Source organism: Drosophila sulfurigaster, chromosome X (assembly GCF_023558435.1).
Source record: "Drosophila sulfurigaster albostrigata strain 15112-1811.04 chromosome X, ASM2355843v2, whole genome shotgun sequence".
Classification (NCBI taxonomy): Eukaryota; Metazoa; Arthropoda; class Insecta; order Diptera; family Drosophilidae; genus Drosophila; species Drosophila sulfurigaster.
The window spans coordinates 21,622,534-21,638,653 of record NC_084885.1 but is presented as its reverse complement, the minus strand read 5'-3'; the positions used below and the strand labels follow the sequence as shown (position 1 = coordinate 21,638,653).

General features: G+C 37.4%; 1 protein-coding gene across 4 annotated transcripts in view; it reads right to left on the bottom strand.

Moving 5' to 3' along the window:
- The window catches only part of LOC133849264 (mannosyl-oligosaccharide alpha-1,2-mannosidase IA), a 66,511-nt gene that overhangs the window by 35,968 nt on the left and 14,423 nt on the right, over nt 1–16,120 (bottom strand). Inside the window, exon 1 of one of the 4 annotated variants that reach the window (XM_062285205.1) lies at nt 5,447–6,544. The exons of the other annotated variants lie outside the window; for them this stretch is intronic. Coding sequence (XP_062141189.1) covers nt 5,447–6,142 — 696 coding nt within the window. The 5' untranslated portion in view covers nt 6,143–6,544. Of the gene's footprint in view, nt 1–5,446; nt 6,545–16,120 lie in introns of those variants that run through there. 4 annotated transcript variants of the gene reach the window in all.

Genomic DNA, 16,120 nt, shown 5'->3' with positions numbered 1-16,120 from the left:
ACACAGACAGAGACACACGCACACATCAACGCATCGAGTGACTGCATTTGCGAACAACACTATAAATGATTTAGAAGCTTTTGCAATTTCCGTTCGGCTAATGCAATCAATGATAAAAGTGCGTGCCAACGAAGGAACAATAAGAAGCCGATACGGATACCGAAGCCGAAGCTGAAGCTGAAGCCACAACACAAGTCCAGGTGATGCGCAGCACTCAAGGAGCACCTCCTTCCTCTCGCCTCAGTCAGTCTGTCTGTCCCCCTTCATCTACAATTTCTTTGTGCTGTCCAATGTGCCATGTCCTTGTCCGTATCATTTGTGCCATGTGCCTCTCGTGTTACGCTCTGCTATTCGCTCTTCGCTCCGTTTCGTGCACGTTTCATGCCGTGTGGAAATTGAATAGTTTCCGGTATTGAACATTGATTACTTTCGGCCCTCAAACGTCAACCCACAAAACTGGAGACACACAATTGAAGAGACGTCGACGACGACGACGTCGACAACAAACCAAAACTTTTTGATATGCAATGGATTTCACATTGGTCCCTTCTAATGTTCAATATATTTCCATGTTCTCCTTCTTGTATTGTGTCTTCGTGTTCAACGTTGTCGTCGTAATCCGTGTTACATCTCGTCTTTGGCTACTTGTCATAAATTTACAAAAGTTTTTCGTTTATGACAATGACTGCTAGGGATCACAAGAATATCCATTTGTATGTACATGCCTATTTTCTGGTTGCATTTCTGGTTCCATTTGCCTTCCAACTAATATGCGAGTTACACAAGGGGAAAGCATCATCGAGTGACCATAATTGAGGCACTCCCATTACTACGCATTAGTTAGCAACAGAGAAAGCAAACTTTTCTTTTGACTATGAAGCATGGACTGTGGAATGAAGGAAAATTGACAACACAGAAACAATTGTGGATGTGTACAGTAAAGTCTCCCCTTTAGTGCACTTTTCTGCCCACTTTTATGAACTGAATTTGAGCCCAGCTTAAAGTTTGCACAACATTTTACTTGATGCCAATGAAGTGTCTGAATATTCCTTTTGGCTAATGAAACAACAAATTTCCCTAAATACAAATTGTCAATCAATAGTTTGCACAAACTGGAAGTAAAGTTTATAAAACTCGAGATTCCTTTAGTAGATAACAAACTTTGCAAAAGAGAATTCCAAAGATTTTTAGAAACGCAAAACAAATCTAGTCTCCGCAGTGTGACGATGATATCTGCCTGACATAAGACCATCAATGCTTTTGCAATATCCTCTTAGCGTCAAATTGAAGCTTATTGTTCCAAATGTCAGTAGAGAGCTTCAGCCAGTCTCTGATACTCCATCACCTACATACCTGCCATGATATTGCGCCAAAAAGATACTCGAGTCGAGTCGAGTCGAGTCGAGTCGAGTCAGAGACTCAGTCAATATCAGAGACTGAGAAGTCGAAGGTGAAATTCCTTTCTTTTCTTTCCCGGGTATGACACAAAATTGTACGCTGCTGTTGCAACTCAGAACTCACCTGCAAGAAAGGGAAAAAACAAAAGAGAAAATAAGGATTTAGTTTGGTTCAGTGCTTTTTCTTTGGTGTTTGTTAAGATGACTTATATACGTATATATATATAGAGAGAGAGGAGGAGGGGGACAGCGGCAAGCGCGTGTTTTTTATTTAAAGAGGCTGCTTTGCATCACAATTGTTGATATAAATTATGCCTCGGCCTGACTGACGGATACAGATGAGTTTGACGGCGACTGATGATGGGGTAAACAACAACAGAAAGCGGCAGAGAGAACACAGCAAGCAGCAAACAGCAAACAGTAACAGGAAACAGCAAATCGTTTGACAACGTTGAGTTTGCGAGTCAACGTTTGCCAGGAAACAATCACAAACCGCAGTCACTACTTACAAACAAAACAAAATGACAACGAAAATTGAAAATAAAAAGAATTGCTTGCAGGAAATTAGCATGAACTGTGCTGTTCAACAAAACAGTTTCAATTGAACTCTCAACTCGGTTATTATTACATATTAAGATCTAACAAGTATTTAGTGTATCCAGAGAAGTTTTTCGATTTTTGAAAACTATTATTTAATTATTATATTAATAGAACTAGCAAAAAGTAGTTTATGCTTAATCTACAAAACTATTCTTCATTACTATCTGGTATATTTTGAAAGTATTAATATCAATATGCGTAATATAGCCTTCAGTATTTTCATTTGGTATATTTCTACAATAAAATTACCACACTGTTGAAAATGCGTAGCTAAAACTAGATGTATTTGTACTCTCTGGTATTTTCAATGCTCTAGTATATCAATATACCTAATACAGTCTTCGGTATATTAATTAAGTATATATATATAACAATAAAAATACCGCGCTGTTTTGTTTTTATTGAAATGAGTAACTCAAACTATGTTGTGCATAGTGTATTCTGCTTTACTACTTGGTATATTTTTTACCCTATGGTATATTTTAAATGTACCAGTATATCAATATACCAAATATAACCTACAGTGTTGCATTTATTTGGTATATCAATTTGCTATATTCTAACAGTAAAAATACCACAAAGGGGTAGCGGTATCTCGCAGTCGAGTACACGCTACTTATATTTATTCTCTTATGTTTACGGTAGGCAACAATTAACAAACATACTTCAAATAGTTTATTCAAGCAGTTATCTCAAGAGCTTTGTCAATTGCTTGACAATTACTTTTGAGCAATTAGCATATTTTATAATAATAAACAATATTTGCTTCTTCCCGTTGATTAGTAAAATTCTTCTCGTCCAAACCAAAAAAAAAAGAAAATAATAATAAAATGAAAATGAAAAAGGCATGTTGATAGCCCTAGGAGTGTCCAGGCCAATCCTTGGCTCCCGCTTATGGGAACACTCTGTGATTTTATTTACATAAAAGTTAAGCAATTTATTATTAAGAAACTTTTACAAGCCCTCGCGGCATTGAGAAAGGCAAAAAGCCGCTCCTCTCTCATAGAAAACACTTTAATGGGAGGGACCTGTGTATGATAAATGAGCATATTAAATAAAACATAACGAGCAAAACTCGGGACAAGTCTGAACCATAAAAAGACCTAGCCAAAAACTCGGCTCGGAAAAGCTGTCAAGGGACAATTTCAACTTGTTCGTAGCGACACAAAAGTCGCAAAATTTGAAAAAGTTCCAAGTTCCAAGTTCCATGAACTGCTTCTCCCTAAGCTCAGTTTTCTGTTTTATCTTATTTGTAATATACGCAGTAAAATTAGATATTGTAACTGATCTCGCAACGCAAACGAAATTGATCTCGAAATAAGAAAAACTCGTCAAGTCACGATGAAATCGTTGCAAACAATTAGTATAATTGAGAGATTTGAATTATTGATTTATTACTGAGTTGCAATTGCTTTTGTAACATTTTCAAGTGTAGAGAACACAAACTAATTTTGAGGACATTACAAGATTTTTATTTGCAAAAGTGCAATAAAAAACGGAAGCGCTAAAATTAGCGCTGTGAATTAATAAACATCGCATCAAAAATTCATCAGCTAAATTTGTTTGTGTTATCTTTTCGCACAAAGCAAAAACAAAAAAAAATAGCAGCAACAACAAACAATAATAATAAATAACTAGAAATCGAGCTTATGAAATGTCGAATATGTAATGCTCTTTAGTACGTAAATATACAAATTTATTGAAAATAATTATTGACAGAAAAGAGAAATGTAAGAATTGTGTTCGATGAGCATTATCTGAAATTTATTAAGCTACACACGTATCGTCAGCCAATTATAATGCTCTATTAAAAAGAGTATAGGAACAACAAACAGCCGCATTGCGATGCATTAAAAATCAAGTAATTAATTTCACACGGAATAAGTTTGCAAAGTTAATTGGCTTAGCGTTGGCTTTTCACTGACTGACTGACTAAGTGACTGAGTGAGTGAGTGAGCGACTGACTGACGAAATGACTCTGCTGGCATCGCATTGGAGGTCAGAGGAGACTTAACGAGGGTATGAAAACAGCAAACAGGCAAAAGCTGGGCCAACTCTGCTGCTGCTCTGGCGTTGAGTTTTCAGCATTAAACATTCAACAACATTCACTCAGCTCACGGCTGCTGTTGCTGTTGCCCTCTTCTCGCATTTTATTTCTCTCTTTTCTTTAAACTGCCGTCGCCACCTTCACCCCTCTCTCTCTCTCACTCTGCTGAGCCTTCAAGCCATCTCCGCACTAACAACTATTTCTATTCGCTTTGGTTTTTGCAATTGCATTCGTAAGGGACCAGAACAGAACAGCAGCAAAAACTTCTCGCTGAACTCGTGTTCATGACCCCCCAACAAAACAATGCGATTATAAATAATTGCAAGATACCCTGCAATAAGTTTTACTAAGAGTACAAACACTAACACAGGGTAACACGCAGTCGTGCATGCTCGTTCTTTCATTTTTGGTGTCATTCAAAAACAATGTTAATTATTGTAATTTAGCACAAAAGAAGTGTCGAGGGTAATGCTTGTGTGTATGGAAAGCAAAATAGTATAAAAGAGAGTTTTGTTCTTTATTCAACAAAATAAAAAGCGAAGAAAGCATTTTCGAGTCGTTTGTTGTTTGTTTTCTGTGCATTGTATTTAAGTAATTGGCCCACTACGCAATGCACTTTTTTGTTGACCAACTGCAACTGATTCAAACCCTAAGAATGAACTACTTTGTAACGATCTCTTTTTTGTTTTAAATGTGGTATAATACGTTTTGACTAAGTACAGCTTGTCTTTAGCTTGTAAATAGACAAGAAAGAAAAAACGACTTTTCTGATTTTTTTTTTTTAAATACCATTTATGAATTTTGGTATTTTTGCATAAACCGCTTTGGACTTCTTTCATTTTAAGAAAAAGTATTTATTGAAAATAAACACTAATATTTTTCAATGACAAAACTTTAAAAATTGATTTCAATCAAAAAGCAATTTTCATTTAAGATACTAAAAAATCAAAAATCGAATCAATATACTCAACATGATGCTTCTATAAAAAAAGAGTATATGCTCTATAAGTCGAGTGCTCTCGATAAAATAGTTATTACTTGTTTTTCACTCAGATATGAAAACAAGTATATAGTACAACAGAAATAATCGTACATCTATATCAAGAGTAGTATATGGAGAATACTTGTATACATATTTTTAATTTTTTATGAACGCTTTTTGCTGCTCGCTTCAATTACCGTTTGCCGCATTTGATATGACAATGCGTTGATGATTAGCGAGGCGGCAAACAACAAGAACAACAACAACAAAAGCCACATCGAAATAAAAAACAAAATTGGTAAATGATTTGTTTTGTTGTTGTTGTTGTTGTTTTTGCAATTGGGTAAATTGAAATTGTGAATGGAAATTGATATTGCGTGAATGTTGCCGACGTTGTTTACTTTTGGGAGAACATTTTACCTGCTTGACATGTGCACGTCGCTCAAATTGAATTCCCGCCGGATTGTGATCTGCTATTCCAAAGACTGATCCGCTTTGATCAGCTGCAGTTGTTGTCGATTCTGCTGTTGTTGTTGTTGTATCAACTGTTGCTGCTGCTGTTGTTTTAGATGTTGTTGTTGTCGTTGTTGTGGTAGTTGCAATTAATGCTGCTGGCAGCGATATCGAATCAACATTGCCCTCTAAGAGCGCATCTGCCGCCTGCAACATGTGCGGCATTGGCATCAAGTTTGCGCTGGTCGCGTTCTCATTGTTGTTACCACTATTTCGAAGGCCAATCTCGATGACAATCTTATTGGGTGACGGAGGCGGTGGCGGTGGCGGTGGTGATGGCTGTGGCGGTGCTGCTGTGACTAGCAGACGCTGCAAATTCTTTGGATGCGTTGCAGCCGATATGTAATTCAAATCACTTTTGGACATGTGATGTTGCTGCAGCGTCGAATACTGCTGCTCGACAAGTGCAGCTCGTGTTTGGGCCGCCTGATGGCCGCCGTTGGCTGCTGCCGAATCGCTGGCGACTTTTTCGCGCAGCTTCACAATGTTCGATATGTTGATGCTGTTGGTGAGCGTGATGCCCGTGATGCAGACCAGCACAATGGTCAGCACAACGCCGCAGATGACTAACGTGGGCATGCGGAAGCATTTTCTGCTGCACATTTTGCTGGCTGGCACTTATTGATTATCGTTTTCAGTTGTCGTTGATCGGCGTCGTTGATCGGGCAAATTATCGTTTATCGTTAGACAGACGCACACACACACACACGCAAACACATACGCGCACACGCACTGCACTTTAACCTCGTCGCGTGGTCGCGGCGACTGCGATTGGCGATTGTGCTCGCGATTCGTTGTTGTAAACTCAGTTTTCCACTCGGCCAACGAAGTGTGCGACTTCGTGTCAGCTCGGCTCGGCTCGGCTCGGCTCTGCTCGTCACGACTTCAGTTTCGATTCACTTGCCGCCGTCGAGTCGTTTTGTTGTCCGCTGTGTTCCGCTGCCGAGACTCGAATGCAGCTGCTGCAGCGGAGCTACTGCACTCTGCACATTGCCTTCGAGCACTGTTATTTCTCTCTCTCTCTCTCTCTCGTTTTACTTTTTGTTTTTGTTGTTTTGTTTTGCGTTTCTTGCTGTCCGATCGCTCTCTAATATGTTGGCGGCTGCTTTTTAGCTGCTTGTTCACCTTGGCGCCGGCGCCGACGCCGCTTCTGCTGCTGCTGCTGCTGACGGTGGCGTCGAAGCCGTCGCAGCTGCGCGCTGCGTCAAGCGTATTTGCATGTTTTGTGTGTATTAACGGTGCTGTTATTGTTGTTGTTATTGATATTTTTAACTTGCTAATATCGTCGTTATCGTGTGTTGCCTTTATGATCTTTGCAATTCGTTTGAATATGCATCAATTTGCTTTGTTTGTTTGCTCCTTTGAAACTCATTTGCTGATTCGATTCGAAAAACAAAAGCAAAAACAAAATACTTGTTCCATAAATGCACGACAATAAAATACAGGAGCAAAAAGACTCCAAGTAACGGGGTGTGTCTCCCAATGCACAGTTATTTCGATACCCTACTTATCTCAAGTTAGATCAGCTTAGTCGCTTTGCTCAGGTTCGCCAAAAATCTTCAAACAATTGCGTCTTACATGCAAACCAATTTGTCACTAATTACTGTTAATTGAAATGCCTCCAACATGTTAAATTGAAAATGTAATCCGTTAATTCCCAAAACGCGCTTGAGTCTCCCCCCATCCCGCACTCGTCTTCTCCATTACCATCTTATTGAAGCTCTCACGCCGAATTTACGAACTCGGACGTAACAACAAATTAAAGCATGAAATTCATTCGATTTGACGCCTCAACGACAGCCAAATACTCTAAGTAGAGAATTTCACGCTAATAAAAAGTGTGAAATTCGAACGATTAACACAGAAAAAGATTATTGTTGAAATTTACTTAAGCGCACAGAGCTTCAGTTGCCTTCTATATTGTGTAGTCTAATTACACTTTAAAAATTTCAATTGCAAGTAGTGCATTTTAGTGTATAATTGCAATTAATATTAATAATAATTAATCTCTTAGCTATTAAGTTATTATCTTATTACCTGAAGTTTAGAAACAAGTTTGCCATTTAAATGTAATACGTTTTCTAGGGTTATTTTGATATTATTTAAAGAAAATATATCAAAAATGTATACTTATATAAAAGAATTATATATCCATCAAATTGAAACACTTGAAGAACTTATTATACCCGCTTTTGTGTGTGCCTAGCGCATAGAAGCACGTCCACACACATAAGCTTTGTTCGCCAACTAGTAAAGGGTTCTCTTCTTCTTTTTCTTTCGAACTAATTTGACGACAAAGACGCAGCTTTATTAATTGAAATACGCAAAAAAGAAAAGAAAAGAGGAGCAACCAAAATACTCATGCTTTCATCATATGGTAACGTGAGAAAGATTGGTGAGCTGCGATGGAATGAAATGAAAAGGAAAATACCGAAAGAGAGTACGAAAAGGGGGGCAAAGGCAAAGGCAAAGGCAAGGCAATGTCGTTATTAGTAGTCGATGTCATTCGCCTGAAAATATTTCGCTTAGGCAACAGGCGTTAATATTCAATTAAGCGAATCTTTCAGCTTACTGTGGTGACTTTGGTTCTCTGTGTATGCGCGTGTGTGTGTGTGAACGCGTGCCTGTGTGTGTGTGTGTGTGTGTAAATGAATGATACATTCGTGCGTGTCAAAGCTCTCGCATGGCGCTCAATTAAATCCGCAAGTATTCCACTCCCCCAAACCAGCCAATAGCAGTACACATAAAGCCGCTTGAATCCGACTTCGAATCCCGAATATTCCATATCCCGAAACCCCGAAGCGCAAAACCGAAACCGAGACTAAAACCCCAGCGCGTGTGCTGCTCCCATGAAAATGAAATAACAACGGCTAAGCCACTGCTGTCAAAATAGCATAACACAGAAGAAGAAAAAAAAAACAAGAGAAGAGTAGAGAAACGAGCGCTAAGAATGCTCTAAAGAATGATTCGAACGACTGTGAAATACCTTGTGGAAATTTCATATTATATTTAATTAAATATAATTTATAAAAATAACTGCAAAAAGTATTGTTTCTTAATTAAATTGCAATTAATCATCAACTACTACATAGTATTTAGTATATTATGTAGTATGCGGTATATTATATAGTACATATACAGTATATGCGGTATATAATGTAGTATGTTGTATATTATTTAGTATTTGTTTCTTAATTAAATTTCAATTAATCATCAACTTCCACATAGTATTTGGTATATAATCCAGTATTTGGTATATTATGTTCTATATATACAGCGTATGTGGTATATTATGTAGTACTTAGTATATTATTTAGTATATTTTTAGTTAGTCGTCGTGTACACCCCTTCTAAGCAGATTTCGATTGGTATATCGCAAGGTGAAGGCCATCGATTTGCTTGATTGGATAACAACGTACGATGATGATATGACTACTACAGCTTACACGTTGATAAGAAGCGTAACTAATGAATTTCAATTCTACTCTATTCGCTAACTTTGACACACATGTAACACACTCTTCATAAAATCGGATTTTTTAAAAGGGGGGCACAAACAAAGAAATTGATTAATTTGTTAATCAGTGTTTACAGTGCCTAAGGGAAACTTAGTGAAACAATGATTAATTACGCTTGTTGTTGTTTTTGAAATTCGATCAGAATCCGAGTAGTTTAGCATGCAATAACTATACACATCAATCATCAAAGAGTCCATTCACTTTATCGCTGGACTAATATGCATTGAATGTGTTAATATTATCAACATCATCTTTGGATTGTTTTTCCTCACACAGTTATCATTGTTATGTTCGTGATGAATTATAGTGCCACATGGCGATGGAAATTTTCACATTGATTTTGTATTAATTATATGCGAATTGTAATGGGAAACTTTTTTACTGTTGTTATTGCTGCAGTTGTTTTTTTGCAATTCAATGGAAAATGCATGCAAAGCATTATTACTGCTAGGTAGAAAAAAAAAAGAAGACGAGTGTCCGTGAAATCCTTTTTAATTAAAATTAAAATTAATGTTTACGCGTGGCTTTGGCGGATCTACATTTCTCTCTCTCTCTCTCACTCTCTCTCTCTCTCTCTCTCCAGGTGTATTTACACAAAAGGTAAATTCCATAATTAACACAAATGACACAATGAAAATATTTTGTGATTCAATTCGATCGGAAACAATAATTGCCTTGCCAATTGTTATAATTGCTTTGTAATTGGTTTGCCAAGCGCGATTTGTACAACTGATATCAGAGAGAGAGAGAGAGAGAGAGAGGAGAGCAAGAATTCATTATAATATATACAATATAAATAGTTGCGGATTTTACGTAATTAAAATTAAAACAAACTTGCATTAAATGAGAGATTTATCTTGAACACTTTTCATTTATTAGTTTTGAAATTGAATAACGTGCAAGCATTATAATTTAATTTAAGGCTTATTGCGCACATGTAAGTACACACTTTTTGTAGCCCGGAAATAAACGGTAAGAGTATGCATTAAAGAGACAGGGAAGAGACGCATCATTGTATGCTGCTGCTGGTGCTATCATTCAGTGCGCATACTTCGTGGAAAAGCCATTAACAATATGCCATAAGCGTCGAGGCTGAGCTTTGCACATCAAGCATGGAAAATTGCACTGACTTTCAAGTAATTATTTTCAACAGCTTTTTTGCCAGCGCAATCTTAAGGCGACGTCCGACGACGTCGACTATAGAGACCAGACCAGACCAAAGCAGAGCAGAGCAGACAGATTACATTACAAGACATACAAGACACCACTTGCTCCTTCCACGCTGATGTTGTGCATTTTAGCATGACGAAATGCAGCCTGGCATAGGAAACCGAACGCAGAACGCAACGAACGCAACCAACGGAAGCGTGCAAAAGTGAAGGGAAGAGCGACGAGGGAGGAGGAAAGGGAAAGGGAAGGGAAGGGAAAGGGGATTGTTGGCACATTACCCGTTGGCAACTTTATTAAATTTTACGCAAGTAAATTGCAATTTTGTTTAGCATCACAGTGTGCGTCGTGTGTTGGCCATTTAATTCCAACACTGCGCGTATACGTAATAATAAATGGGTGGACAGCAATTTCTCGAGTGAATTCCCCATTGACACACAACACATGCGACTCTCTGACCACCAGATGGTAAATTGTTATGCGCCCAACCCCCTCCCCCCCCACTTCTCTTCTCTTTTGTCCTTTCAATGTGCTGTGTGTGTTGTCCATCAAATATTCCCCAGTGAGTTTCCACTGTTCGCCTGTCAACTCGTCTTTATAATTGACGCACTTGCATATGATACAAGCGACGCGAGGGAGGAGTGAGGAGGGGGGAAAGGACAGTGCAGAACAGAACAGAACACAATAATCGAATGTCAAAGGGACTTTAAACATATGCATTAGTTGCTTAACAGCACTTGCTTCCTCAAGGTATAATAATCACAGGTGTCGACACTAATCAATATCAAAAACTTTTGAACCAAGTTAAAGCTAAAGATTAAGTTTTCAACTTAGGGTATTTCGTTGTCGTGAACTTTCGATATTTGCACTCTCTTATATGTATTTACTTTCTTGCTCTGCTCTCACTCTTCACTTCTGCACATAATTAATGATATTTACTTGTGGACAAGATTAATAAATATTTATTGATAGAGTTTTGTTTGATTGTCTGCTTTGCTGTTCTTGCTTGTGGGTTTTGTTAATGTTTTCGGCACATCTGTTTGTTTGCTTGCTTGCTTGTTTGTTTGTTTGTTTGCGGCGGCAGCGACCACCACAGTGAAAAAGACATCCAAGCTAGCTAATTATAAAATAATTAATAATAATCTGGCCAACAGAACATGTGATATATGCTGTGATAAAACCACCAAGCACTGCTTTGTTGTAGTTCAATCGCCTTTTATTATTGTGTATTCATTTTACGACTAAATCTATGTATTATTATGTTGTTTGGCCATTTTTGATTGCCTTTCTCGATAACATTATTAGTACGGACGCTATTAGTCAGCTTTGTTGCACAACAATTATTTTGCAAATTGCCGAAATTCAGCAAGCGGAGTTAAATTACAAACAGTTGTGTATAAAATCAAATATAACAGCTATTCAATATAGACAAGCAATAAATTAATTGCACAGCTGTGGATTTCAAACACCTATTCAAAATTTGCAATTTCATAAAATCATCCGCTTAAAAAAAACAAATTACTAAACAAAAGAATAAATATGACATTTCAAATTAAACTCAAGTATAACTAAATAAAAAAAAAAAACAAGTAAGAAAGCTACAGTCGAGTGTGCTCGACTGAGAGATACTCGTTATCCATTTTGAATTATTCTCAAAATATACCTAAATAATATGCCAAATGGTATATTTGGTATATTGATATGGTGCTACTTTCAAAATATACTATAGAGTGCAAATTATACCAGATTATCAATCAGTTAATCTGGTATATTTTTAATATAGTACTTTTTCAATATACTTTCAGTATATTTTAGTATTTTTGTGGTTGATTTCATGCCAAATTTTTGTACATTGATTTCATTCCAAATTTGTAGCTTTCTTACTTATTGGTTTTATTGAAAATGGGTTGCAAGTATCTCATAGTCGAGCACACTCGGCAGCAGTTTTCTAACTTGTTTTTATTCATTCTACGCTGCTTGTGTGTTTTTGCTATAAATTGTAGTGAATAGCGAAATGCTTGGCAAATTTGCCTAAGATATATACACGTTGTAATTGCCTTGACATCAATTCAAATGTCCTCCGGGCATTCACACAAAAACGAAGCCTTTGATCTAAAATTTCAACATGAAAAAAAAGTGTGTGTATTTATCTATTTTTAATGCGTATGAGCAACAGCAGCAGCAGAGGTAACTACTTAGAAGTGTTGCAAGCTCGCTGTTTATTCAAGGATGTGCGAAAGCATTTCACTTTCGCCGCCTCCTTCGCTCGCCCGTATTGACAGCATCTCAAAGGCTCATTATAATTATCCTTCTGCGGCATGCGCTGGGCTCTTCAAAAACGAAAAACGAAAAAAAAAAAAAGAAATTACACAAAAATAACAAAACTGTGCCAGTCTAAGATTATGACTAAGAGCAAAACCCAAGGGGGGAAAAGAGAGAGAGAGAGAGAGAGAGAAAGAGGTGAAAAGCAGTTCTACTAATTAGACGTATGTACCAAGGATAAGAATTTTGCTATTTGCTGCCGCAGTTGGCTGCTGTTGGCTGTTGCAGCTTTGTTGATTTAGGCAGCTTTAGTGAAATTGAATCTGCAAATGAAGTCGAATTTTTCGGACCTAACCCCTGAGCTGCAGTTGAGCCAAGGACGAAATCGTCATAGCAACAGCAGCCTTGGATTGTAAATCAGGAGACGTGGCAAAACCAAAAAAAATAAAACCTAGTATGAGAGCTGAATACCCAAAACGAGCCGATGCAACACACACACACACACAGTATACAGTATAGAAACGTGGCAAAAAAAAAAAAAAAAGGAAGAAGGGAATCAGCATTTTGAATGTCAACGAATTTCAAACGGCCAATGCAAATGACAAAATAATGCGTTCTCAGGCGGCAGCCAACTGCAATTGCAAAAAGCATAACGACAACGAAACGAGCTGCAGAGCAAAGCAAAAGAGAAGAAGCAGAAGTAGAAACAGAGAGCAGAGCAGAACAGAAACTGAGCTGAGCAGAGCTGAGCAGAGCAGAGCTCTTCTTACAACCGATAATATTACTGAGGCCTGCTGCCTTCTGCCTTCTGCCTACTGGCGATTTTTTGTAGTCGTCGCGCATTTTACGGCTAAAAATAAAATATAAATCTGCCACAATAAAATGGACCAAAGAAATATGTCATGTCTTATGCAAAAGCGAAAGATTAAAGCGACGCCGCATAGGCAATCAAATTCCCTGTAAAAATCGTGATCAATGCTGCTTAAAATATATTTGGAAAATAAATCAAAATAAATAAATATATTCAGGAAGCAATTGTAATTGTTGTTTGTTAGGAGAAAAGAAGGAAAATATTCGCAGTTTTTTTTTAAATTCTGCTTAAAATTATGTTTGAAAATAAATCCCAATAAAGAAATATCTTCGCCGATATTCGCAGTTGCTGCTTAAAATATTTTGTAAGTAAGATTTTTGTAGTTCATCAAACTGTTCATGGAATATCGCAATTTATTCCTTAATGTTTTTTTTGTTGTAAAAGTAAGTTTCTTATTCTGCATTCAACGACAAATCTGAAGAGCATAGACAATTTCGAAAATTCCTTTTTAATTCACATTTACAATGATGATGATGATGATTATTTTCACAGAGAACAGCTTAGCAAAAAATACAAAGACCGCAGATTAGTTGACACAGCTCAGTTAACCATAATTGTTGGGAACTTTCGAGCAAATCAATATTTATTTCTACCCAATATTATAACATTAATCTCAAGGCTTCGAGAACGAGAGAATTGGCAAATAATCGACAATGAAAAGTTGTCGTTTGCTGTTCTCTTTTAAGTTGACAGCTGTTCGTGTTCAGTTAAATTTCACTTCCACTTATTTTTGTATTTATTATTTGTTTGTAATACTTATATTTATGTATATTGTATTTTAGTTGGTCTTTCCCTCGTGTGTGTATGTGTGTGTGTGTGATGAGCGCTCTGTTGCATTGGGTTTTGTATTACATTGCGTATACGTAATGTGCGCATGCAATGCGGTTGGTCGAAATGCTAAACAAAAGGACATGGTCTAAAAGAAAATTACATGCAGCTGTTATGGCCAACGCGCAGCAGTCTATTGCAGCACTTTGAATTATTAAAACAGCACCAGAGCAGCACAGCAACTGCAACAGCAACAAGAAGAAGCCAGCACGCAAGTGAACTTTGTGCATTGCTCATTGTGCAGTTCGTTGTGTCCTTCATTCTGTCACCAGCTGGGATAAAATAAACTCGATATTTCGGTTCACTTTCGCTCTCTCTCTCTCTCTTCCCCTCTCTCTGTCTGTCTAATCTAATCGCGACTTGTCCAAGCCAAAAGGTCAAGTTTACCAAACGCGAGCGTCGCCATCGATACGAATGGAAAAAGAGATAGAAAAATTGAATTTCAACGCCGTAACCTTTAATTAGTCATTGCCAAGGCCAACACACACACACTCATACACACACACATGCACTGTTGACAGCTCGAATAATAAAAAATATCGTGGAGCACAACAAGTAAGGATGATGGCAAGCTGCCAGACATGTCTGACACATGACTCTTAGTTCGCTCTCCTCTTTCCCATTTTCTTATTTTCCAGCCTCTTGCAAGTGTCACATTTGCATTTTCAGCTTCACTTCCCACAAACAGGTGCGCCTCCAAAATCATCAACAACAGCAGCAGCAGCAATGAGAACAGCAAAGACACATTTTTGGGCTGCACACATTGCTATCTTGCAAATAGCTTTGCATACTTTTCAGCGTCCCAACTTTGTGTGTGCTTGCGAAAGTTTTCGTGACATGTGCTGTCCAACAACAACAACAACAACAAAAAGAGAGCAACGAATAAAATTGGCATGTGTAATGCAAAATTTGTAGAGCACATCGCATCATGTCAAACATTATCATAGAACACACACAAGTACTACATGATTTATTGGTTATCTTAAAGCCACTGGCAACTTTCTAAGGGAAGCCAGAGTATGTTTGCAATGTGTTGTTTAAACTGCCTTATTTTGATTATGAAGAAATTCTATAAAATCGAAAAGAATTTGAATCATTGACAGCAAACTTATTAATGCTTTTTGGTGCACACACACTTAAACACACATCGAGAACTAACTATTGATTTAAAGCCACATAAATCATTAGCTGAGTCATGTGATAAGCATATGGAATAAATGACGATAACCGGAGAAAATAAATATGGATTAATTATGATATTGTGCACATATCAGTTGTCTGCATTTCGATGACACCAACTGCCAAATTACAAGTTTCAATTGGTAACAATTAAGAAAGCTTCGAGTGTGATAGACAGTGAGACACTCGCTGACAGTTTTTATGCGGAATTGTTCTTCAAATATACCAAATTATTATGCCAGATTGTAGTAGTGTAATATTTTTTGTCATTTGTCTTTCTTAAATCCCTTCTACAATTTGTAATCCATCGCAATCAAGTTTTCAGGAATCATCAACACTATAGCTAGTTATTCACTTTTTTCGATTTGTGGAGGCGGAAGTGGGCGTGACAGAAAGTATAAGTAAACTTAATCTGCGTGCAAACATAACAAATGTTCTCCACCAAATATTACATCTCCATCTCTCATAGTCTCTGAGATCAAGCAGTTCATAGGAACGGACGGACAGACAGACAGACGGACATGGCTATATCCTCTCGGCTGTTGACGCTGATCGAGAATATATATATATACTTTATAGGATGTGAAATGGCTCCTAATACCCTTGTTTGTTACTAATTTAATCGTGCATCGCCTCATGTAAATATTTATTCAATTTTCCACACTCTGTTACTGCTCTTCTTTGAAGCATTTGACATAAATTCAATTTCTAGACAGTTTCTTTTTAATTGTTTTTTGATATTTTGTTTTTTGCCAG